The 27,135-nt window shown below is 38.5% G+C and overlaps 1 protein-coding gene and 3 long non-coding RNA genes across 5 annotated transcripts; 2 read left to right on the forward strand and 2 right to left on the reverse strand.

The window, feature by feature from the left end:
• Positions 1-584: 584 nt before the first annotated feature.
• LOC119770426 lies at positions 585-3,927 on the reverse strand. The gene is made up of 3 exons (XM_038265301.1): positions 3,766-3,927; positions 3,513-3,686; positions 585-1,100 (listed from the first exon to the last, which is right to left on the reverse strand). The coding sequence occupies exons 1-3, from the start codon at positions 3,791-3,793 to the stop codon at positions 982-984; spliced, it is 321 nt and encodes a 106-aa protein (XP_038121229.1). The 5' UTR covers positions 3,794-3,927; the 3' UTR covers positions 585-981.
• Positions 3,928-10,138: 6,211 nt separating this feature from the next.
• On the forward strand, positions 10,139-12,444 carry LOC119770427. Its single transcript, XR_005278816.1, has 3 exons — positions 10,139-10,290; positions 10,371-10,659; positions 12,019-12,444. It is a non-coding gene; the product is annotated as an uncharacterized LOC119770427 (long non-coding RNA).
• Positions 12,445-18,994: 6,550 nt separating this feature from the next.
• LOC6053753 lies at positions 18,995-24,049 on the forward strand. 2 transcript variants are annotated; one of them, XR_005278679.1, is made up of 6 exons: positions 18,995-19,086; positions 19,241-19,499; positions 19,566-19,685; positions 19,814-20,567; positions 20,631-20,874; positions 23,629-24,049. It is a non-coding gene; the product is annotated as an uncharacterized LOC6053753 (long non-coding RNA). The 2 variants fall into 2 exon arrangements; XR_005278680.1 differs by lacking the exon at positions 19,241-19,499.
• On the reverse strand, positions 22,084-22,805 carry LOC119770153. The gene is made up of 2 exons (XR_005278681.1): positions 22,390-22,805; positions 22,084-22,328 (listed from the first exon to the last, which is right to left on the reverse strand). It is a non-coding gene; the product is annotated as an uncharacterized LOC119770153 (long non-coding RNA).
• Positions 24,050-27,135: the final 3,086 nt, after the last annotated feature.

Genomic DNA, 27,135 nt, shown 5'->3' on the forward strand with positions numbered 1-27,135 from the left:
GCCTTATTAATGTGGAAATACATAACGTCTGCAATGTGAACAGCTTACCTTAGCTTAGGTAAAACATTATTAAATAAGATTCCCAAAAATTGAACTTTTTGCCTTAGGGAGCGTTCTTTTATTACGTAACGCAGTAGGGGGGGAGGGGGGGTCGGAGGCCGTGTTACGCTCCATACAATTTTTTTAAAATTTGTATGGAAATTTTGTTACGAGGGGGGGGGGGAGGGGGTCTAAAAGTCCGATTTTTCGCGTTACGTAATAAAAGAACGCTCCCTTAAAACTGACAAAGCAACTTCTATCAACTACCCAGACGGAAAAGAAGGGCGCCTGGCGGGCGTTTTGTCTTGGGCGCTGCACTTACCCTGACTGAAAAGTCCGTCGGACGTCCGTCGTTTGTCGTCCGTGCAACCGTACGACGTCGCACGACAATGTCGTGCGACATTCGCACGAATGTCATACGTTTTTGCACCAAAATGTCGTATTTGTCGTGCGATCGATCATCGAAATTGTTCGACATTGTCGTACGACATTCGACCGACGTCGCACGGTTTTGTTATTTAGGTTGTCGTGCCTTTGTCGTGTGCTGTTTTTTCAGGTTTTTAGGTTATGTTGCAGTTAAAAAATAGATGATTGTTTATTTTTAATTTATTTTATTTTTTCATGTAATTTGCACATTTCCCCACAGTAAAAAATCAATTATTTCATTATAATTGTTGTGTCGCGGATCTTCACGTACATCTTGGTGTCGTCTTCCGGTTGGTCTTCCAGATCTCCTCGTCGCTCGGCATCTTGGCCGGATTTTTTTGGCGTTGTCTTCCGGGTCCGGATTTTGTCAGCCATCTTTTCGAGCCGACGCCAGCGTGCGGGGAAGCATCTTGATCAAGAAGGACTATTGCTCCTCGACTAGCCGCAGATACGGCGGGGTGCGGCGCCACCGTTTATGTCCCATGGATTGATGGCCACCGGAGTACGGGACAACGTTTACGAACTTCTGGAGCAGGTGTTTTTGCGGTCGTTACAGCTTCCGTTCAACAAGCTGCGTGGAACAACACGGAGACGCTGGGTTGTTAGCAGGATCAGATTGGAATATGTTTGGTTACCTGAAAAAAGATAACGTCATTCGGCTGAATAATCATATCCAAATCATATCTAGAGTTTTGTTGTTGAAACAAAGGGAATCTCATGACAGATATCATACTCAAAAAATCTGTGAAAATTCATAAAATAATTAATTGTGGAATATTCAAAAGTTTAACTTTCAATGTAAAATTTTGAAAACAAATTAATTAAAAAAGTAGTTAATTAAACCTTATTTTATTCAGAAAATAAAGATTAAAACAAATTTAAGACAACAAAATATTCTAACATTTTAAATTTCAAATTAAAAATCAACATTTACGCAAGTTTAATGAAGAAACCCCACCTGGACCTGTTTAAATATTTTTGATTTTTTAAATTAAAATGCATGTGTTTCTGAAGACTTGGGGTCTTCATGCTTTGAAGAAGCTAAGAACTTAAAAGACTTTAAATAATTTTAAAATGTTCGAATGTTTAAATTAATCGTAAAAATTCAAAATATCTGAATAATTTAAAAATGAAATTTAATGTTTGATATTTTGAAATTTACAAATATCAAGAATTAAAAGAATACACTCAAAACCCGATGGCTTGACACAAACTGTTGTCAAACGAAAGGGGTCACTTTTAGTTTGACACCCATTTTACAAACGAAAAAGTGACCAACCACCGGGGCTGAGTGTAATACAACATAATAATTTAAGAGATTAAAAATTGTAGAACCTAAGAATTCAAAATTATTAAAAAAAATTTTAGAATTTAGAGTTTTAGAACTTTAAAATTCTAAAATTCTAAAATTCTAAAATTCTAAAATTCTAAAATTCTAAAATTCTAAAATTCTAAAATTCTAAAATTCTAAAATTCTAAAATTCTAAAATTCTAAAATTCTAAAATTCTAAAATTCTAAAATTTTAGAATTTTAGAATTTTAGAATTTTAGAATTTTAGAATTTTAGAATTTTAGAATTTTAGAATTTTAGAATTTTAGAATTTTAGAATTTTAGAATTTTAGAATTTTAGAATTTTAGAATTTTAGAATTTTAGAATTTTAGAATTTTAGAATTTTAGAATTTTAGAATTTTAGAATTTTAGAATTTTAGAATTTTAGAATTTTAGAATTTTAGAATTTTAGAATTTTAGAATTTTAGAATTTTAGAATTTTAGAATTTTAGAATTTTAGAATTTTAATTTTAGAATTTTAGAATTTTAGAATTTTAGAATTTTAGAATTTTAGAATTTTAGAATTTTAGAATTTTAGAATTTTAGAATTTTAGAATTTTAGAATTTTAGAATTTTAGAATTTTAGAATTTTAGAATTTTAGAATTTTAGAATTTTAGAATTTTAGAATTTTAGAATTTTAGAATTTTAGAATTTTAGAATTTTAGAATTTTAGAATTTTAGAATTTTAGAATTTTAGAATTTTAGAATTTTAGAATTTAGAATTTTAGAATTTTAGAATTTTAGAATTTTAGAATTTTAGAATTTTAGAATTTTAGAATTTTAGAATTTTAGAATTTTAATTTTAGAATTTTAGAATTTTAGAATTTTAGAATTTTAGAATTTTAGAATTTTAGAATTTTAGAATTTTAGAATTTTAGAATTTTAGAATTTTAGAATTTTAGAATTTTAGAATTTTAGAATTTTAGAATTTTAGAATTTTAGAATTTTAGAATTTTAGAATTTTAGAATTTTAGAATTTTAGAATTTTAGAATTTTAGAATTTTAGAATTTTAGAATTTTAGAATTTTAGAATTTTAGAATTTTAGAATTTTAGAATTTTAGAATTATTTTAGAATTTTATTCTAAGTGTTTGAAATAAAAAAGATATTGCTTTTACCTTTTGTAATCTGCATTTTTTCAATTTGTTATAATTTTATCATAAATTTTTTTCATTTAAAAAATATTTTTGTAAACCTTTAAAAATAATTAATTTTTTTGTAATCTGCTTTGTTTTCAACCTTTTTATTTAAATTAATTTTATTTTTCGGTAAAAAATATAAAAAAACTGTAAAATATTAGAGAATTCAGGATGTTGGTAGTTTTTAAATATTGCAACTCATCATCAAGATGTTCCTGGCGGAGCACTTACACCATTCCAAAATCCGTTTTTTCAATGTTAACTACTTTTAGGTAATAAAAACTGTACAAAAGTTCTGGGCCTTGAAGGGTTAAATCAGAGATACTAAAAATTTCCTTAAGGAGTTAATTTTTGATTAGTCAAATGTTAGAGTTTTTATTATACAATTCTGAAGTCCAATAATCATAACACCCAATATTAGCCCTCATACTTCCGGTCTTCCAAGCTCACTCCCGATACTTTGAAATGCGCCTCTTCCATCATTTCAATGACTTGAAGCAACAGTTCTATTGATTAAAAATCCGGTGGATCAGAAACACCGCCACGAGATGATTATTCTGTACCCTTTTTCTCTTACCTTGGGTAGAACTTTTGACATTCGGTGATTCATCCTCCTCCTCCTTTGGAATGAACCATATCCTCCATAAGCTCGGTTCCTCCCGGTCCTGTCTTCCGCCACGAAGATCTGGCCCGCCGGATTCATGCGTCTCGTCCTCCTCCTCCACCGCCACGAAGACAGAATTCTGAATATCTGGAACATAAGAAACTATAATTTGGCCACTTGCCCACTCCGGCCGGAACTTTCCGACAGAAAAAGAAGCACAACTTACCGGTCAAAATCCTTCCGAAGCCCAACATCAACAATAACTGGTTCGATTCGGTTGCATTCAAGTCCAAACAAGACAAACTGAAGAGAACTGTCAAACTGTTTGCGTCGACGAAAATCGTGACGTCGAATTGAAGGGAAATCGATGGAAAAAACAATGTCGGGCATGTCGAGTGTTTGTCGTCCTTTCGACCAATCGATATCGAAACGGTAAAACCAAAACCGCGCGACAGCTTGTACGACGTGCGACATTTTTCAAACAGGGCTGGCACAAAAACCAATCGGTTCAATCGGTTGAACCGCCCTGTTTGAAAAATGTCGCACGTCGTACGAGTTGTCGCACGGTTTTGATTTTACCGTTTCGATATCGATTGGTCGAAAGGACGACAAACGTACGACAAACACTCGACATGCCCGACGTTGTTTTTTCCATCGATTTACCTTCAATTCGACGTCGATTATCGTCGACGCAAACAGTTTGACAGTTCTCTTCAGTTGAACTTGTTCGGACTTGATTGCAACCGAGTCGAACAAATTGTTGTTGGTTTTAGGCTTTGGGAGGATTTTGGCCAGTTTAAAGGTAAGTTGTGTTCTAGATTGAATTACTTTTTCTGCCGGAAAGTTCCGGCCGGAGTGGGCGACAACCGAATCAAATTGTCTTGTATTCCAGATTGCGGTCTTCGTGGCGGTATAGGAGGAACAGGAGGACGGGAAATATGGATTACTCGGCGAGCCATTCCGGAAGACGGGACGGGAAGGAACCAGTTTGCGATCGAGGAAGCCGTTAGTGTTTGGTGTTTTACTTTCCGCGGGAGGTTGCCTCCATATCTAATGGAACTGGTGAGTCATGTTTTAGAAACGATGGAGGAGGTGTGCTGGGAGTGCGATTGGACGATCGAAATTAAAAATTAGATGAACATCACAAATTCTTAACTTTTTAATCCAATAATGCTTAAAAAACTTCAACGCTGATTTGATTTGATAATTGTAAAATTAAATTATAAAGTTTTTCATTATTAATTTAAAATTCTAGCATTCCAGAACTTAAGAATGCAAGAAATTGAAAATTCTAAATTTATTTAATTTCTTGATATTGTGCAAATTGTTAATATTCTTAAATTATACAATTCATTAATTTAAAATTCTCAAAGTCTTCAAATATTAAAAAAAATTAAACTCTAAAATATGAAAATTTTAAAATTGACAATAATTTAAATATTAAAATTCCCCTTATTCTTAAATACAAAATTTTTCAATTCATAAATACTAAAAATCCAACATTATAAAGTTCATAAATTCCCAAAACGTTAGTCGCACGAGTTGAAATTTTGAATTCTAAAATTCTAAAAATTATATGTTCTAAAATTCCAAAATTGTAAATTCTAAATATGCTAAAATTCAAATAATTTATATTTTTGAATAAAAATTATCAAAAATTCTATTTGTTATAAATTCTACGCATTTTAAAAATTAGTAAGTTTCTTAAAATTCTAAAAATTAAAAAAATCTCTTTTTTTTGCACATCTTAAATTTTTGATAATTTTAAATAAAACAAATTTAAAAAATTCTAAAAATTAAAAAAAAATACAAAAATTTTACAAAATATATTTTTTAAATTTTAAAAATGTTAAAGTTTTTATTTCTTTTAAATATTTTAAACTTTTAAAAATTCTTTTAAAAAAATCTAAAAATTCTTAAATTTTAAAATTGGAAAAAATCTAAATGAGCATGAGCATGAGCATGAGAGATCACCCATGGTTGCCCCTCCGTTGCTGAACAGAACCGTAATATCCTTTCAGCACTACTGATTATAGGCTTCGACGATCTAGTGGTGTTTCCCTTATCAACAGCATGTATGAATGCGCTGAAAAGATAAAACACCATGATTGCTAAAGCTAGATCAGTTGCGAATAGGTAACAGTCATTGGCCACCAACGGCGCCCGCCATGTCAGTTTGTAGACCTCGATTTTAAGGGACGGGAATGTTAGTTAGCGCAGGTTGCTACTAGGGCAGCTGATTTACTCTGTGCTTACACCCCACGAGCGCCAGGAACCTGAAAACTTGTTAGTAGGATAGGGTGTTTGGTCAGGATTCATCATAGAAGATGATGATGCGACCCAAAATCATAGTGTTTGTTAAAAGATGTTATATATTATTCTCAAGGCAAACAATCGGATGCTGCGGATGAGACATTTCCCGTTTATCGGTTGTTAAATTTTAAATGAAATGGTCTAGTCTTAGACAGCCGGCTGTGGAAAGATAGAACAAAAATCATTTGTAATTAAAGAATGAAGGATTAAACAATGTAACTTTTAACTTGAGATGATTTTACGAGTTTTAAATGATTGATGTTCAGTGAGGTACTGATTAACGGTGCGAACGACGAGTTTCGATGTGTATCGAGCTGAAATGGTATGATAGGGTGTTGATAGGGTCAAATCAAACTGGCTAGCTGTCATCGGGAGAGCCAAAGCCAGCCGCACCTTCACACGCACGCGAGAAAAACGAAAAACACACCGACGGCGGACGCGAAAATTCTTACGACCCTACGGAAAGGAATCGCAAATCTGACTGGCTCAACTGTCATCGGGACAGCCAAAGCCAGCCGCACCTTCACACGCACACACGCACGCCAAAAACGAAAAACACACCGACGGCGGACGCGAAAATTCTACGACCCTACGGAAAGGAATCGCAAATCTGACTGGCTCAACTGTCATCGAGACAGCCAAAGCCAGCCGCACCTTCACACGCACACACGCACGCCAAAAAACGGAAAAACACACCGACGGCGGACGCGAAAATTTTACGACCCTACGAAAAGGAATCGCAAATCTGACTGGCTCAACTGTCATCGGGACAGCCATAGCCAGCCGCACCTTCACACGCACACACGCACGCGAGAAAAACGAAAAACACACCGACGGCGGACGCGAAAATTCTTACGACCCTACGGAAAGGAATCGCAAATCTGACTGGCTCAACTGTCATCGGGACAGCCAAAGCCAGCCGCACCTTCACACGCACACACGCACGCCAAAAACGAAACACACCGACGGCGGACGCGAAAATTCTACGACCCTACGAAAAGGAATCGCAAATCTGACTGGCTCAACTGTCATCGGGACAGCCAAAGCCAGCCGCACCTTCACACGCACACACGCACGCGAGAAAAACGAAAAACACACCGACGGCGGACGCGAAAATTCTTACGACCCTACGGAAAGGAATCGCAAATCTGACTGGCTCAACTGTCATCGAGACAGCCAAAGCCAGCCGCACCTTCACACGCACACACGCACGCCAAAAAACGGAAAAACACACCGACGGCGGACGCGAAAATTTTACGACCCTACGAAAAGGAATCGCAAATCTGACTGGCTCAACTGTCATCGGGACAGCCAAAGCCAGCCGCACCTTCACACGCACACACGCACGCGAGAAAAACGAAAAACACACCGACGGCGGACGCGAAAATTCTTACGACCCTACGGAAAGGAATCGCAAATCTGACTGGCTCAACTGTCATCGGGACAGCCAAAGCCAGCCGCACCTTCACACGCACACACGCACGCCAAAAAAACGAAACACACCGACGGCGGACGCGAAAATTCTACGACCCTACGAAAAGGAATCGCAAATCTGACTGGCTCAACTGTCATCGGGACAGCCAAAGCCAGCCGCACCTTCACACGCACACACGCACGCGAGAAAAACGAAAAACACACCGACGGCGGACGCGAAAATTCTTACGACCCTACGGAAAGGAATCGCAAATCTGACTGGCTCAACTGTCATCGAGACAGCCAAAGCCAGCCGCACCTTCACACGCACACACGCACTCCAAAAAACGGAAAAACACACCGACGGCGGACGCGAAAATTTTACGACCCTACGAAAAGGAATCGCAAATCTGACTGGCTCAACTGTCATCGGGACAGCCAAAGCCAGCCGCACCTTCACACGCACACACGCACGCGAGAAAAACGAAAAACACACCGACGGCGGACGCGAAAATTCTTACGACCCTACGGAAAGGAATCGCAAATCTGACTCTTTAAAATTGGAAAAAATCTAAAATCTATTAACTTTTGAAATTTTTCAAGGACTTTACAATGTAGAAATAAAAAAAAATGGTCTAATGAAAAATAGGAGTTGAAAATATCACGAATTGAAGTAAATGATTTTGGTATTGAGGTACTCTCCAATTTTAATATTCAGAAAATTAGAATTTTAGAATTTCAGAATTTTAGAATTTTAGAATTTTAGAATTATAGAATTATAGAATTTTAGAATTTTAGAATTTAGAATTTTAGAATTTTAGAATTTTAGAATTTTAGAATTTTAGAATTTTAGAATTTTAGAATTTTAGAATTTTAGAATTTTAGAATTTTAGAATTTTAGAATTTTAGAATTTTAGAATTTTAGAATTTTAGAATTTTTTGAATTTTAGAATTTTAGAATTTTAGAATTTTAGAATTTTAGAATTTTAGAATTTTAGAATTTTAGAATTTTAAATTTTAGAATTTTAGAATTTTAGAATTTTAGAATTTTAGAATTTTAGAATTTTAGAATTTTAGAATTTTAGAATTTTAGAATTTTAGAATTTTAGAATTTTAGAATTTTAGAATTTTAGAATTTTAGAATTTTAGAATTTTAGAATTTTAGAATTTTAGAATTTTAGAATTTTAGAATTTTAGAATTTTAGAATTTTAGAATTTTAGAATTTTAGAATTTTAGAATTTTAGAATTTTAGAATTTTAGAATTTTAGAATTTTAGAATTTTAGAATTTTAGAATTTTAGAATTTTAGAATTTTAGAATTTTAGAATTTTAGAATTTTAGAATTTTAGAATTTTAGAATTTTAGAATTTTAGAATTTTAGAATTTGATGATGAGATGATGATGCTGAAATTTGTAAACGTTTGATCATTAAATATTTTTAGAATTCTCAAATTTGGCACAATTTTTAAATGATAATAATATTGTCGGATTTTTTAATTATTTGCAGTACTTTGAGTTTTATACGTTTTTAAATTTAAATTTTTAAGATGTCTTCAATTAGAATTCTTTTTAAAAAACCAATGCGCTATGGGTTTTCTATGTACATAGGACATTTTGTATAAGTAAGCGAGAATAAATAAATTTAGTTTTTCTTTCATAGATACAAAATATTTGAATATTTGAAATTGTATTGTTTTAAAATTTTATTATTACTATTATTGAATTCTGAATTTAATTTATAAATTCTTGCCAATTGTTGATTGATGTTATATTTTTTCAGGCAACAAACATATTCTGGTCTGATCCTGCCGGAAACCATGCGTCCCCGTGTGGTCCCGCGTGGCTTCCGTAGAACCCAAGGAAGCAGCCTCTCGTACTCCGGTAAACATCAATCCGTCGGAGGTTTAAGATCGTCGCCAAGGTGTCGCATCCGGGTTTTCATCAGCGCGTCGAGGAGCAAAAGTCCAAAACGGCCAAGATGCTGCCACGGCCGCCTCCAACATCCAAGCCGGAAGCTGCGGTCAAGGCCAATCCCGAAGGAAGCCAAGTTGGAGAAGAATCGGCGATCCGCAAGTGAAATTAAGTGAACAAGTAAATATTTTTGTGAAATTTTGACAGTTGAAATAAAAAAAAACAATAAAAACAAAACAACAGTTTTTTCAACTGCAACATAACCTAAAAATCCGAAATGACAGCACACGACAATAGCACGACATTCTAAATAACAAAACCGTGCGACGTCGGTCGAATGTCGTACGACAATGTCGTACAATTTCGATCATCGATCGCACGACAAATACGACATTTTGGTGCAAAAACGTATGACATTCGCGCGAAAGTCGCACGACATTATCGTGCGACGTCGTACAGTTGCACGGACGACAAACGACGGACGTCTGACGGACTTTTCAGTCAGGGCGTGCACGACCGGTTTGTTGCATATTCGCCAGAATTCTGGCAACATTCTTGGGCCAGTCGGGGGCATGGCTTTCTACCTAAGGTACTCGCGATTGAGTGTGTAGTAGTGCGGTTGTCAAAATCGATATCTCTGACTCTCTCACTCCACTGACACTGACTTTGTTTATGTTTTGGTTTTCCGGGCACGGTCCATTGTTCGTTTGTTATTGTTTTGGTTTTAGTGGCACGGAGTCATGCACTCACACTAATGCAAAGCAAGATCGCGAGTACCTATGATATACAGCCTTGAGTCGGGGGGAAAATCTGCCAGACGTCTTGCGCAGCTACCCTGTTTGAAAAATGTCGCACGTCGTACGAGTTGTCGCACGGTTTTGATTTTACCGTTTCGATATCGATTGGTCGAAAGGACAACAAACGCACGACAAACACTCGACATGCGCGACATTGTTTTTTTCCATCGATTTTCCTTAATTTCGACGTCACGATTTTCGTCGACGCAAACAGTTTGACAGTTCTCTTCAGCTGATCTTGTTTGGACTTGATTTCAACCAAATTGAACCAGTTGTCGTTGCTGTTGGGCTACTGGAGGATTTTGACCGATTGACAGGTAAGTTGTGTTACTTTTCCGGAAAGTTTCGGCTGGAGTGGCGAACGGCCAAATCATAGTCTTATGTTCTGGATTTCCAGATTTCGGTTGTCGTGGCTGTGAAGGACGAAGACGGTGGGCCATGTTCCGGTATCGGGAAGAATCGGTCTGCGATTGAGAAAGCGGATTGGTGTTTTGCTTTCCGCGGAAGTTGCATTCCCAAAGGAGAAGGAGTTTCCGAGTGTTGAATGTGACGGAAACAGAAGGAGGGAGACGGAACATTCAAGCTCGGGAGTCAATCACTGTTCCGCTTGAATAAAAAGGTGGAGGAGGACGAAATAATAAACTCCCGCGACGTTTCTAAACAGCCAGAATTTGTTAATGGAACCGGTGAGTAGTGTTTTGGATGAGGTGTATTGGGAGTGCGTTTGTATGACGCAAAACAAAACATAAACATAATTCGACGAAGAAAAATATTCAATTTGAAATTGCACAATTTTGTATTTAAGATTTTTTCATTTAATAATTCTTAAAATTTCAAAATTCTTAACTTAACTTCTGAAATCCTAATTTCAAAAATTCTAAAAAGATTAAGTTTTTTTAAAGTTTGGAGGGTAAATGATGTATTTAAAATTTTAAAATCCAAACATAAATAAATATATAACTCTTTCGTTCTGAAATAAAAAACTAAAAATTCTTAAAATTCCAAAATTCTTAACTTCTGAAATCCTAAATTTAAAAAAAATCGAAGGTTCTAAAATTCCTAAAACTATCAATCTAAAATTCCATAAATTTTTATTTTTAATTCAAAAAAAAATATAAAAATTTTAAGTTTAAAAATTCCAACATTCTTAAATTTTTAAATTTACACAATTCCTGGCTTCTTTTAAAATTCTTCAAATTGCATAATTTAAAAAACCATTGAATCTTGAAATGAGAAAATTCAAGGTTATTTATAATCTTGAGAATTTGAAAAAAAATAATGTTCCTAGTTTTAATAAAATTCTCAAGATAACATAAAATGCTAAAACTCTAGACTACTATCATAAACATAAACTACAAACATAATAAAATTCTTAAATTCCTACATTTATAGATTCTAAAATTGTGAAATTTTCGGCTTAACAGAACTCTTAAAATCTAGTATTTGAAAATCCTAAAAACAAGTGCTTACATTCTGATATTCTGGAAAATTGTAATTTAATTCTTCAAGTTTTAATATTCCAAATAATTTAGAAGTTTTAAAATTCCTGAAAGTCTTAATACTTTCAAATTTTTTCGTTTTAATATTTTAATATTATAACATTTTAAAATTTCTGATTCCTAATATCTTGAGGTTTGTAATTCTAAAAAATACAATAATAAACTAGATAATAAGTTTTTAAAATTATCTATTTTTATGTTTTACAATTTTGTGATTTCAACTATTTGGGGTTTTTTTTTTATAAATATTATTTATGAACTTTGATATTAACTTTGGAAAATATTTGCAACGGCATTTTGAAAATATTTATTTTTGTCATTGGATATATCAGAACCTCACTGCTACCCACAATAAAATCAAACATAACATGTTTAATTTTTTTAAACCCAAAAATTCTAAAGAAAGTCAGCTTTAAAATTTCAAAACATGAATCTTTCTTTCTCAAAATTTTGAAATGCAAAATATTTATAAAACACGTCATGTCTTAATATTTTCAAATTCTTGAATCCTGCAATTTTTTTTTTAAATTATTTTATTCGTTCCAGCTCTGTACAAACAGTTTCCAGAGTGCTTTTTGCTGGACGTGGACCAGCAAGAGGAAAAGGACAATGAAAATGCGTTGGTGGTGTTGGACTTCTAGCGGAATCTCAAAAGTGCAATTATCAAAACTCAGTCTTCTTCCTGGAGATACTTTCGGCCGAGAACATCCACCGGGTGAAGGCGATCGAGGTGGACAAACTTCCCACGGGGCAGCACTCGAACATTGGAAGGGTAGACAAGCAGAACCATTCCAAAAGTGGTTGGCCATCGTCGGACCAAAAGGAGTCGGTTTGTATTTCCTTCTTGTGCAACGGCCAATCCGTCACTAAGCGAAATTAAGAAAAGTATGGCTGCAGTGATAGTGAATATTTCAAAAACAAAGTGCCAGGAGAGTGCAAACTAATACAAATGAATAAAAATAATGAAAAACATAAACAAAGTGAATTTTATTTTGAAAATAACCTCAAAATACCAAAATGACAGCACACGACAAAGGCACGACATCCTAAATAACAAAACCGTGCGACGTCGGTCGAATGTCGTACGACAATGTCGTACAATTTCGATCATCGATCGCACGACAAATACGACATTTTGGTGCAAAAACGTATGACATTCGCGCGAAAGTCGCACGACATTATCGTGCGACGTCGTACAGTTGCACGGACGACAAACGACGGACGTCTGACGGACTTTTCAGTCAGGGCGTGCACGACCGGTTTGTTGCATATTCGCCAGAATTCTGGCAACATTCTTGGGCCAGTCGGGGGGAAAATCTGCCAGACGTCTTGCGCAGCTAAGTGCAGCGCCCAAGACAAAACGCCCGCCAGGCGCCCTTCTTTTCCGTCTGGGTAGTTGATAGAAGTTGCTTTGTCAGTTTTAAGGCAAAAAGTTCAATTTTTGGGAATCTTATTTAATAATGTTTTACCTAAGCTAAGGTAAGCTGTTCACATTGCAGACGTTATGTATTTCCACATTAATAAGGCTAGAATTGATTGGAGGGTTGGCAGCACTGGTCGGATCGGGTCGGTCGTGAAGAGGCTCCGCGGCAAATCGTGAAAATAAGTGTGAATAATCGCTCATTGGTTTTGTAATCTGTAGTAAATAATAGTTTTGAAGTTTTGAGTCGGAATATTATGGAGTTCAGCCGGAATATCGAAAATTAGAATCAAATATTCGCTTTTGAATTCGTCGAATCATGGAAGGAATCTTTGTTTTGTTTTTGCTCGCTTGTGTTTTTCAGTTTCACTTTGTCCCTTAGAAACGTCACGTGGTTTGAATTGAAGCTTTTTGTAAAGCTTTTTCGGTGTCGCTGTCGGTGGGGAATACACGAAGGAAGAGTGAGAGTAACGGAAGATGCGCTAGTGCCCAGACGGAAAAGGGGGGCGCCTGGCGGGCGTTTTGTCTTGGGCGCTGCACTTAGCTGCGCAAGACGTCTGGCAGATTTTCCCCCCGACTGGCCCAAGAATGTTGCCAGAATTCTGGCGAATATGCAACAAACCGGTCGTGCACGGTTCAACCGATTGAACCGATTGGTTTTTGTGCCAGACAGCTGTGAGTTATCCCGCCAGATTTTCGCCAGATTCGTCGGGCGTCACGCAAAACCTGGCTAAAAGAAATGTGCCAAGTGTGTCTGAACTGCACGACAAACGTCCGCCTGCGCCAGACACTCAAATTTACCAGATTTTTTTCCGACCGGGTACGTTTGATAAATAAATATTTGACATATATGTGACACAATGTAAACAGAAATTTGATTACCTCACTTAACTTAAATTTAAGTTGTTTTATAGCCATAAAATTCGAGCAGAATTTCGTATAACAGTTTGTTTTTCTTGTAGTCTTTATTCCAACCACTCGTGATTTCAACTGTTTTACAGCTTTTTGCTTGTAATTTTTCAAATGATCCGTTATTAAGTAATAAAATAACGCTCCCTACACAGAAAAAAAAATGTAAATGTACACAACATGTAAACAGTGTTTCATATGGAAATTCATAAAATGTAAAATTTAAATACGATGTAAACGGCCAAATTTCAATTTACATGAAATTTGGATGTCATGTAAATTTTAATTCGATGTAATTTTCGAATCTCATGAAAATTTACATTTTTATACGAGTCTTGACAATAACAAAATTAAAAAATTTCGTGTAAAGAATACTATCGATGTAAAAGTTGCGTCATGTAATTGATAAAGCGTGTAAATTTTAATAGACATTCTTAATGACGTTTGCTGTTCATAATTGTTGTTTGGTGCGAAGCGAGCGGAAGTGTAAGATTTGCTAAATAGTAATGTTTAAATCGTTTTTAAATTATTAAGCCTTTGTTTATGCAACTCGCGTCCAAAAAACATCGTCACAGCAAAGAAGCCCCTCGGGGGCGTAGTGGCCCGCGACCGTGAGCCGCTACCCACATTTACTCAGTGCGGACGTTACGCATCGGCGGCCGTTACTGATCGTGTGGTCCGCCCTAGAACCGCCCTGGCGGGCCGAGGGCGAGCCGCCTGGGCGGTTGAAATTTGACATTTGAAATTTTTCAATTTCGTCCGCCCTCCATCCGCCTTGGCGTGCCATGGGCGCATCGCCTGGGCGGTTCAAACTGATCGCTGAAATGTTTCAATATCGTTCGCCCTCAATCTCCGCGGCGAGCCAAAGGCTGATTGCCGTGGCGGTTTGCATCTGAAGGAATTTATCTCGAATTTGACATTTCAGTCAGTTTTCAACGAGCTTCGGTGGGTGTTGTTATTTAATCGGCGGCTGCTGATTTTCGTGGTTAAGTTTGTGTTGGGAGAAGTGTTGTGTTGTTTAGATTGTTTACTTATGTAAACAAACAGTTGAAAGTGCGTTTGAAATAGTGATTGAAGGTTGTTTTGCAAGAATCGTTATTGTTGGTGTAATTTATGTGACACCCTTATAAATATTGTTGGCAGATGTGCAATCATTTGGAATACTTAGAATTTGATATGTTTCATTGTTGTTATGATTTGATTTGTTCTTTTTGTATGTTTGTATGGAAATTTGGTGTACATTTTGGTAAAAAGTATATCTTTCCCAGGGAAACCTCTTGAAGGGTATCGAGGTGGCATTTACAAAGCGGATTTTGTGCCAATGTTTACTCAATTAATGTTAATGTTTTTTTTTTTGTGTGAATGTTAACACTCCAAAAGTTGCGGGTTCAGTGCCAGCAGTGGAGGCAATTAGTGGTGCAGCAGCGATTTTTGTCTTTCATTTGCTTGACGTTTTTTAGGTGTGCATGATGCAGGACGTGGGTAAGAAGTAATTTCAATTATTTTCAATTATCAGTTCAGCGGCAACAATATCATTTAAAATTGTGTTTAATTTTTTTTACAGCTTCCTGGATCATTTATAAATGAACTGCTTATATGTATTTATCTATTCTTCATTTGATTTATTTGAATGTTTATATCATTCCTATTCCTTGTCCTTTTTTCTACCATTCCTCCATACCATATATTATCAAATTTCATGAACTAACGACAGTTACTGAAATAGCAATGGAACCATCTGAAGAATTTTACTTTAAAATATAATTATCTTTCTTCCAGCTTCCGGAAATCTTCTTCAATTTTAATGCCTACATTTATCTATTCACTAGATGATTTATTTAAATGTTTATATCTTTCCTTATCCTATTCCTTTTCTTTCAGCAATGGGACCATCTGGAGCATTTGTCTTTTTAATTATAGTTGTTTGTTTTGCAGCTTCCCGGAATCATCTTTAAAATTACTGCTTTTTGTATTTATCTTTCCACTGTAAGATTTATTTTTAATATTCATATCTACCATTTCTCCATACAATATATGATCAAATTGAATGACAAGTATCTTGGCCACCACAGCCGGAACAGTGAAAAACCAGGATTGTTGTAGATAGGACGGAAAATAAGTTTTATTTCGACTGTTCTTTAGCGAGAGTAAACACACAGTGAGCTCAGTTCATCTGCTTGCGTCAAACCCAATCAACTGCCAGAAAAAAGTACCCGTCACAGAAAATGCCTTACTCTTGCCCACTGCTCTACCTGTCAACACTCCTCCACAAGAGTACAGCAACCTAACCTCTAAGGCTTTACTCAATTGAGCTTGTACAATTTCCCCACCTTCTCTGCTACTAACATCACTTTACCATCTTTCACTACGCAACAATCGTTCTTTCGGAAAACAACTTCAAATCTTTTAGCTACAATCGCGGACACTGACACTAGATTCACCGTAAGTCCGGGAACATACTTCACATCCACCAGCTTAACTCCTCTTGCGTAGCCATTGCCATTCCGTGTGCGTAGATTGACCTCTCCTTTGCCAGCTGACTGCAACACTTGGCCGTCCGCAAACTTTACGCATGTAATCGGTGTTAGTTTAGCTTGATCCAAAAGATCTCCACGACCAGTCATATGCACAGAAGCTCCTGAATCCAGATACCAATCCTCCGTTGTCTCCTCCTGTATCGCCGCCAAGCATATCTCTCCTGAAAAAGATCCACTCTCCTCCTCCACAGTAGCAGACAATGCTCTGTTCTGCTTCCCGCCAGACTTCGATCGTTCGTCTTCAGCTCGTACTTTCTTCAGCAAGTCACAATCTCGCATCAGGTGGTCGGGACTGCTACACGCGTAACACAGCCGGCTCGGTCCAGTGTACCGCTTGTCCTTCGCAGCACTTCGAACTACCATGGCCTTCTCCGACTCCGTCTCGATTTTGTTCTTCCGGCGGTCGTACTCCTCCATAAGCTTCGTCTTTACAAACATCATCGAAAGAACTTCCATCCGACCATGAATCGACGACACGGTGCTGTCGAACGAATCGGGCAAATTTGCCAAGACAAAACAAGCCTTGAGATCCTCGTCCATTCGAATGCCAACGTTACCCATTTTCTCGAAAAGCTCCTCCATGTTCAGCAAAAACTCCCGAACGTCACCTCCTTCAGCTAGCTCCATCTTCGAAAGCCGTTTGATCAGCGCCACCTTCCCGACCGAAGAATCCTTCACAAAGTATTTCCGCAGCATTTCCCAAGCTTCCTTCGCCGTAGCAGCTTCCTCAATCTCCCTCTGCAGCGCATCATCCACCAGGTGGCCGATGGTTTGCAGTGCCAGATCGTCTTTGGCCGCCCACTCGGGAGATTTCTTCACCTCTGCCTTCGCATCGCCGACAACATAGCTCCAGAGTCCCTCCCGCGTCAAAAACTGTCTCGCGCGCCGCTTCCAGGTTTCATAATTGTCGTAACTCAACCTCGTGAACCCGAATTTCGCACCTTCCATCCTTCCGGCAACTTCCTTCGTAAACTTCCAGCAATTTCCTTCGTCACCAAGCTCCACACTAAATCCTCCTTCTTCTACAACTTCCTGTCGCCTGGGCCCATAACCTCTTGGCCACCACAGCCAGAACAGTGAAAAAAACCAGGATTGTTGTAGATAGGACGGAAAATAAGTTTTATTTCGACTGTTCTTTAGCGAGAGTAAACACACAGTGAGCTCAGTTCATGTGCTTGCGTCAAACCCAATCAACTGCCAGAAAAAAAGTACCCGTCACAGAAAATGCCTTACTCTTGCCCACTGCTCTACCTGTCAACAAAGTAAGAACATGGGGTGTAATCTACTAGGATACTTTCTTCGGATTAGCTGCGCTTGTGTTTGATTAGATTAGAGTATGAATTGTTAACATTCAATGCGTTGCCTGTTTATATGTAATTACCAATAATACATGAACATTTTAAATAATTTAGTTTTTAAGAATTAGTTAAAGAATTGTTTTTATTTGCAGGAAATGGAAAATCTTCGCAACAAGTTTGCTTATCAATATATTATTTTGTTTCTTTATTTTTTTCATCATTTCACCTCAGTGAACTAACAACGCACGTAAGATTTATTGAGAACAAAATTATGTTGAAAATTATGTTTTTTTTTTTCATATTTTTGTTTTATTTCTAAATTTCAGCACACATGAATCTACAAAGATCTGCATTTCTATATAAGGCACTTTGTGTTTTTTTTCAGATTTAGACGAACTTGAAAAAACACTATCAGAATCCTGAAGGAACCTGAACGGGTATTCTGCTTGGGCGGATGAAATATGTATGAAAGGCAAATCGAGGGCGGGCCAAAGCGGTTGGGGCTTTTTGGGCGGATGAACTTTATATGGGGGGCGTATCAAGGGCGACCCGCTGGCGAACCAACCTACAGGGGCGGCTGAACCGTATATGAAAGGCGCATCAAGGGCGAGCCAAGGCGGTTGGGGCGTTTTGGGCGGATGAACTTTATATAGGGGGCGGATCGGGGGCGATCCGCTGGCGAACCAACCTACAGGGGCGGCTGAACCGTATATGAAAGGCGCATCAAGGGCGAGCCAAGGCGGTTGGGGCGTTTTGGGCGGATGAACTTTATATAGGGGGCGGATCGGGGGCGATCCGCTGGCGAACCAACCTACAGGGGCGGCTGAACCGTATATGAAAGGCGCATCAAGGGCGAGCCAAGGCGGTTGGGGCTTTTTGGGCGGATGAACTTTATATGGGGGGCGTATCAAGGGCGACCCGCTGGCGAACTAACCTACAGGGGCGGCGGAACCGTATATGAGAGGCGCATCAAGGGCGAGCCAAGGCGGTTGGGGCTTTTTAGGCGGTTGAACTTTCTATGGGAGGTGTATCGAGGGCGACCCGCTGGCGGACCATCCTATAGGGTCGGTTGAACCATACAAAACGGCGTATGTGGGCCGGATGAACGGCGGGTGAAACATTTCAAGGCAAACCTGGGCGACCCCGGGGCGAGTCGCTGGCGGACCAACGTCACGATAAAAAAAAACTGATCGTGCGCCAAATTGTTGCAAATTTTATCCGCCAGCGGGTCGCCCGTGGTCCGCCAAATCAAACGCTGGTGGATCGCCAGAGCGGTTTGGCGGTCCGCCAGCGAACCACCGGCGGGCTGCCCAGTCAATGTGGGTACTGTCGGAAAAGTCAAATCCAGAATGTTTTTGTTTTGATCCGACGGCAATCGGGAGAAAGCGGATCAGGTCTCCGATTCTCGCCGGATGCTAGCGGTGAATGCAGCCGGAAGTTCCGATCGATGGTAAGCGAAATTAACGTACCGCTGGTTGAAGGAGGAAGGAGGAAGCCGTCCCGGTTTTGGTCACCAGGAAAACCGGGACTTTCTGAGAAGTTGAGTTTTCGAGTTCGAGAAACGTCAAAATGTTGTTTATGTTTTTGTCCGTCGTCCTCTTCAGTGCATTCGTGTAGTTGTTGGAGTGTTTGGGTCAAGAATCGGGGGAACCAGATTCCGGATTGTGTTACGACGGTCAGCAACACTATCTGTGGCAGCAGTTCCGGTACGATTAAAATGAGTGGAGCGATAAGGCGGTGGCAGTCAACGTTCGGCGGAGTGGGTTCTTCTCCCGGACCCAATTTCACCTCGAATTTTGATCGAGCTGTGGAGGAGGCATTATAATCGTTCCCAGAAACGTATCAGTCTGCATTAAATAAGAAGTTCTGCCGAATAATCGTTTCTTAGTGGGTATTTTTTTTTAAATAGAATTTATTTTTCTATTTTAGGCTCGTTCCTGATTTACATGTGCAGAAAATAACCAACCTCAATCGATGGGTTGACGGCACCCAAGAAAAAAACAACAATACGGGACAAAAACATCTGAAGAAGATCATGCGTATCAATTGGTAAGCGAATTGTTTTTTGAGTCATTTTTAGTTGGTTTCCGTGAAACATAAAGTAATATAAAAAGAGATTTCTTGCTTTTTTTGTTTCTCTCAAATTAATGAATCCAATTCTTTTCTTGTTTCAATAGTTGTCGGACCCGTTCAACGAGCCAATGCTGGCCACTTGTGGCTGCGACCGCACGATAAAGCTGTGGCAGTCATATTCGCGCATTTGCTACCGGACACTTCAGCTCACCGATTCCGTAGTAATCACGTCGGTCATCATTCCGAACGGGACGATTCTGGCCACCGGCGGGTACTAGTACATCCGGCTGTACGACACAAACTTAAGATATCCGCTGGTTAACTGAAGTGCGTAATGAAGAACGTGACCCTGACCGGATTCCAGGGTGATGGCAAATGGATCGAGGGCCTCGTGGCGCGGTGGTTAGCGGCTTCGGCTGCCGATCCCTAAGTTGCTATGGGGCGCGGGTTCGATTCCCGCCTAATCCTATGGATTGCTTTGCTTTTGCTTTTTTGGCAAGTGGATATTCGGCCTGCAAGTGGATGCCTAGTACCAGTCAACGCGGGTCAAATTGGACGAGCACGAGCAGCTGTTTCCGCAGGTGGAGGCTTCCAACCAAGACACTGGTTGAAACGGAGCCTTTTAGCAATGGTCAACTATAAAGTAAATTGTTGTGCTTGGAGCCTTTGGAACAGCTGAAACAGCGAAACTCAGCTCAAGCGAACGGATCCTAATGTTACGCGTTAGGATGTGAATTCAGTCTCGTTTCAAGCCTGCTGGTGGCCTGTTCCATCGACAGAACAGCGAAGATCTAAGTCACTAAATGCCCTTTAGGTGCAAGACCAACAATAAAAGACAATATTAGCAAAGCCATAAAGGTAATTTTGTATAATTTGAATTTCGAACTCGTCCAATAAAACTAACATTTGTTTTTCTCCTAGGTCAACGTGTAAGCAAATATGGCACGTGTACTGGCGCAGATGTTCTTCAACAAGGTACTAGTCGTATTCAGCTTCAAAGGTTAATCAGACGAGCGACCTTCCGAATAAGAACCTACGACGATATTCACCTCGCATCGTTGTCAACAATTACCATAGCGTTGAGAAACAGACGTGACGCTAGATCAGGGCGAGACGTCATCAAGCAGACCATGGACTGGATGGATTCAGCCTCGGATACTAGCATGTGAGTTAACATACCTATGTGAGAATATCTCTGGTTTGCAAAGTTCTTAACACGTTACCGACCCCCACAGTCCCCGCCCTCTCCACTAACCATTCGGTACCTTTGCTCTGTTGAATTTAGTATCCTAAAACTACAAGGGATTCTAGATTCAACGGGGCAAAAAAAAAAATTGGTTCGTGTGAGTTTACATCGATTTTATTGGAAATTTAAACGTTTTTGAAGTGACTTGGTCAAGGCTCATTTCCAATGAATCTTCTCAAATCCTCTGGTTTATTATGGCATAGGCTTCTGCCGCCAAAACAAAAAAACAAACGTCGGTGATAAAAAACGCTGATCTAGTGCAAAAAAAACACTGGTTCAGTGGAAACATTCGCTGAACCAGCGGATTTTTCGCCGAAACCAGTAGAATAATCTCCTGGTTGATTTTGGTACGAGCTGCTGCCGCCGGAAAAAAAAAACCGGACGTCAGCGATAGAAAACGCTGATCCAGCGTAAAAGAACACCAGTTCAGTGAAAAAATCCGCTGGACCAGCGAATTGTTTCCCAAAACCAGTACAATAATCTCCTGGTTGATTTTGGTGCCCTGCCGCTTTTTCCAAACCAGCGAGAAAATTTTCTGATTCTAGCAAAACTGATCCCCCAAACAGCGACATTTTCACCAAACCAGTGTTTTTTTACTGGTTTGGTAGAATTTCATCGGTTTCCAAACCAGCGAAAAAATTAGCGATTCTAGGTAATTTTGTGCAGGCTGAGAAATTAGCGACATTTTTCGCTAGTTTTAGTGAACTTTATCGCGATTTGGCGATGGATCCCCTTTCCGTGCAGCTGGGCTCCTACTGTTGTTGTTCCACCCCTGCAAAATGTCAAAAAAATTGAGAGGCAAAAATATTGTGGTCTCTTTCCATCTCTCCCCTGCTTCTCTCGATTCTATTTTTGGGTTGTTTGCTACTTTGCCGACTCAGCTGACTGAGAGGGAAGTTGAATTATTTGCTTGAACTCGCGGTGGTGCCGATGTGATGCTGGATGTTGATGATGTTCGATGAATCCTGAGACCTTGTCCTCACGGCCAAATGAGGTATGGAAGTCCAGATTTGTTTTGAGAGCTACATAAGCAGTTTTGTTGTTAAGTTAAATGCACAAATCCTATGTAAAAGGAGCATTCCAATCGACCATGCCACTAGGAACTTTCTCAATATTTTTCAAAACACATTTTTTTTTGCGGATTCAGGATGAATTTATTATGATTTGAAAGCAATCATTCCACAGGCTCTCTTAACATACTAAACCGTTTAATTTCATATTATTCACCGCACCGATCAGCCGTGTGTTGGAAGTTCCTCGGGAAATGCCCATGTTGGGCGTTCGAAGCCGGTTGTTGCTTTCGTGCAATGAAATCTCCGCATAAATTTGCCATTTTTCCTCCGTATCCGTAATTTCATGTCAGCTGGAGGTTACTGCAAAGGTCGTAGAAGTTTTTTTATCATCAAGAAACTAAAATAATGAAATTATACTTACCAACATAATAAAACGGCTTCAACAGCTGCGTAAACTAAATCTTCTAAGCTGACTGAATTTTTCTCCCCGCTCGATTTGTTATGGTTTAATGGATGAGAGAGCAAAGAATATTTTTGAATCTGCTTGCTGGTGATCTCTCTCTTTCGCTCTTACACGGCACAATGTAGTGTTGCCAGTTTGATGAAATATTTGGTTGCAGTGTTGCTAGTAGCAGCATCAAATCAGCTCCATTCCAGCTATTATTAGAGCAGTTGTTTTACAGCTAATTTGCAATCACCGTAGCTGTTTTGTGACTGATTAGCTTGTGAATGCTGTTTAGCAGCTCATTTATGATTTCTTTTAGTGCTAGATGGTTACTTGGGTGTTCATCAATTACCATATAAACAATCAAATATTGCGTCAAATTTAAAACTCAAAATTGCCTATCATAAAACCACAATCAAATATTGCATGAAATTTAAAACCTAAAAAAATACCATTCTATAAGGCTAGTATGCAGATCGGAAGGAAAGGGGTCAAGAAACAGCTTTACGAACAGCAGAACAAATTAGAGGGAGCGATTTCTTGGGGCTTTTCTTCACCCTCTCTGACTTGCTTGCGCTGCCGCTGCTGCCCATTTGAATTTTTTCTTGACCGATTCCTTCCGAAGTGCATACACCGCTATAATAACAAAACGTTACTTAATCCACGTTTAGGTGGTTGGTGCCTTCCTCTCATTTATCGAGAAATTAAAAGTGCAACATGGAGTAAAACTTTTTGGCAAGATGGTGTGAAGTTTTCTATGACAGCTGCGAAAGTTTCACTGCATGTTACCGGCTCACATCTCTCTTTTTAATTTCTCGATTGAATTACCCCCTGTTCAAGATATTTGCAAGAGAAATCCCAATTCGGCATTGTATTCATTCGAACAATCCAGCAAATGCCACCACCTGTCATTTTTGACACTTCGCACAGAAACGAAACAAAAACACTGCGCTGTCGAATCGTCAGAAAAATTTTCACGATCCTTTGCCATTCGGATGTTCCGTGTGCTATAGATTAACTGCCTGTTTGTACGGATAAAATCGTCGGAGGTGCAGGTGAGGACCCGGCTGCAGTTCGGGCCGCGAGTGGCCTTTTACGGAAGAGGTCACTTAGCGCGCATTTCCGATTAGCTGCCGAAAATTTTCCGTCTAGTTTGCTCAAGTAATTGCCACTCATAACAAAGCGATTTTCTACTATTCTTGGTCCTCTTTCTAGCAATAACAATGTTCGGTGTGTTCCGAAATGGCGTCCACTTCCTGAACCGGACGACGCCCATGAAGCCGATTCTTGAGTTGCGAGTGCTCAGTCTACTGACGATCAGTTCGTGCTACATTTCCGACAAAACGCTGCGCGGTTCGAAGCTGTGCAGTTTGGCATGGGTATTGCACCGGCTGTAATTTCCATTTAAATGTTTAAAGCACTGGTGTAAACTTGTGAACTCATTAACTTTGAATAAAATTGAAACTGGAAATGGGTATCACGACATTTAATTCCCATAAGAATCAAGAGGTCCCCATGTTCGGATTTGACTCGCTACAACAGATTTTAGTGTATGTTCAAACATATGATTACTTACCAGACTACGAAACGTTAAATGAATACCTAATAAATGATGTTTAAGTGCTTATTACTATTGATAAAGTTGTCAGATCTATCTATTATCCAAATAATGACTGGTCGCATGATGGAACCGGACACCTTTTTAATCAAAATAACTGAGATCCGGTCTCCAAAAAGTGTATAAATAACACATAAGTGTTTATAACTTTTGATAGCATTATCAGATCTTCGATGTTTTAGGCTTATTTTGAAGGTCTTTCAATTATCTAACTAACGACGAGTTGCATTATGGACCCGGACATAATTTTCTCAGAAATATCTGAGATCCAGCCTCCCAAAAGTGTATAAATAACACATAAGTGCTAATAACTTTGGATAGGGTTGTCAGATTTTCGATGTTTTAGGCTCATTTGAAAGGTCTTTTGATTAGGGGAGAGTGGGGAGACTTGATCCCCTTTTTTGTATCGCACATAACTCTGTCAATTTCTCACAAAACTATGATCTTTTTGCATGAATTGAAAGCTTAAACATTCAACTATGTTTGGCTGATAAGGGTATTTCATCAGATAAACTCTTAGAATAATGCCAAGCGTTTTATAAAAATATTTTAAACCGGCATTTTCAAAATGTTGGGAGTAATTTGATCCCCCTTTCAACATTTTGAAGAAATCTTAAGCAAAATGTTTCTTATTAATCCAAACTTTTATTTTTTTTTAAGATACAGCAATTTCACATTAAACCTGTACGTTTGTGTTCAAAATATAACAAGTTTAGCATGTGAAATATTTAAAAACTTAAAATTTTCTTTTTAGACCAAAATTGAGCATGTTTACAAAAGCTGGTAATTTTTGTTTACAAAACTTTTGAGAAATGGTTCAAACTGCAGTTATCTATGTACAACTATACTGAAGGAAACTATGTACGAAAACCCAGCCAAATTATTTAAACTTGAGGCTGATTCCAGTGACTGTAAAAATGCAGGGATCAAGTCTCCCTAAACGCACTTTTTAAAACAATTGATTGTAAAAATAGTATGACGATAAATTTAACGTCAAATGCGTAAGGGTTTTAGAGTTGATATGTTTATCAAACAATTCATGTATAAAAATATTTTTTTGAATAATTTTTGAGTGTTTTCTATACTTATCAAAACAAAGAAAAAAGATCTCTTGGAAGATTTTTGCAGCACTTCTTCGAAAAATGTGTGTAACTCAATCTAAACATTTTTTATTTTTTTTCTTTGTTTTCTACAATGAGTTTTAGTCAATTTCGCACAACTTTCTAGAACAAAGCTAATTGTTTTACCCACATGCTGACGAGATACAGGCTTGGGATCAAGTCTCCCCGGGGATCAAGTCTCCCCACTCTCCCCTACCTATCCAACGATGGGTCGCATGATAGATCCGGACAACTTTTTCACCAAAATATTTGAGATCCGGCCTCTGAAATGTGTACAAATGACACTTAAGTGCTCATAACTTTTGATAGGGTTATCAGATCTTTAATGTTTTGGGCTCATTAGAAAGGTCTTTCAATTATCCAACTAGCAACGAGTCGCATAATGGACCCGGCCAACATTTTCATCGAAATATTTGAAATCCGGCCTCTAAAATGTGTTCAAATGACACTTAATTGCTCATAACTTAGGGTTATCAGATCTTCAATCTCTTGGGCTTGTTGGAAAGGTCTTTTGATTACCTATCCAACGATGGGTAGCATGATAGATCCGGACAACTTTTTCATCAACATATTTGAGATCCGGCTTCTGAAATGTGTGCAAATGACACTTAAGTGCTCATAACTTTTGATAGGGTTATCAGATCTTCAAGGTTTGGGGCTCATCAGAAAGGTCTTTTAAATACCTTTCTAAAAATGTATGATCAGACGGGTTTTCTTACAAAAACCACCCTTTTTACAATCTTTCAAACTTTAGCCAGAAGCGTTTTTTTAGCATAACTTTTGAAATACCTTACAAAACTTCATAATAGTTAATATAGGTCTTGTGGGACCCTAAGACGGATCGAATGAGACCAGTGTGGCATCCTGAACATTGTGGTTCCTAAATATTAGTGTAGTTTAGGTAAACCGCTGGAAGCGTGTAGAACTGCGAGTGTAGTAGTGCGCAGCTGGCGTGAAGGAAGTGAGTCAGAGTTGGACCAATAAAGATGGAGCATCTGTCTCCCGTTTGTATTATAAATAATAAAGTTTTAATATTGGATTAAACTCCAGAATATCACATTGGCGATCCTGCCATGTTGATAAATTGTAATATTGTGAGTAAAGTCTGGATAATTTAAAAAAAAAGTGGAAAAACTCGATTCTTTGAGTGTGAAGAAAGAGACGCAGTGGCATTTTCGCGCAGCAGGACGGCATCGTAGCGACGATGGCGGCGGCAGCCGAGCATTGCCATAACGAGACAGCGGGCCTGATGGAGTTCGGTGAGCATGATCCGGTTGTTTAGTTAATGTGAGGCGAGCGTGTGTGTGTTTGTGTGTATGGCAGTCGCGTGCGCGGCCTCCTGAGTTGATGTGTGTCTTCCCACCCTCCCATGACGGGACAAAAGCACACGAGGCCGTAGTTCTCCTTTTTCAATTCCCCCGCGCTGCGCCTTGTGACCAAGCTGCGCTTATTTTCTGCATTCGTTGCGTCATGCAGGAGTCACAGCAATCGTTGATTTCGCGTTTGGCGGCCATCCGCGGATTCGTCGACGCACACTAATCTGGTCCGCGGAGTGAATGTTTTCGTATGTGTGCTGCACGGACAGCACACTCGAGGAGTTTGTTTACATCATGCACGATAAAGGGGTTCTGATTAAAAGTGTCAATAATATTGATCCTTGCACTTGAAACTTGAAACTTGAATTATGCCCGCACTTTTCTCTCGCACTTTTGACAACAAGAATTCCAAAACTAGGCAACCAGTAGTTGTTTAGTTACATTTCCTGTCGCAGTTTCCACCAAACTGAACATTCGCATTTTTAAATTGCGATTGACAAGAGAGAAATAAAAGTTATATAGACTGACTTTTTGATTTTTTTGCTGCGTTGTTTTTCATTGAAAATTCTGAGATCCGGATTGAAAACGCGAGAATGAGGTTAGATTGCTAATTTTGAAAATCATTCCAATTATCATTTTTCAAGCAGAGCTTTGCTTTTATGGTAGA

Source organism: Culex quinquefasciatus, chromosome 3 (assembly GCF_015732765.1).
Source record: "Culex quinquefasciatus strain JHB chromosome 3, VPISU_Cqui_1.0_pri_paternal, whole genome shotgun sequence".
In the NCBI taxonomy this organism is placed as follows: domain Eukaryota; kingdom Metazoa; phylum Arthropoda; class Insecta; order Diptera; family Culicidae; genus Culex; species Culex quinquefasciatus.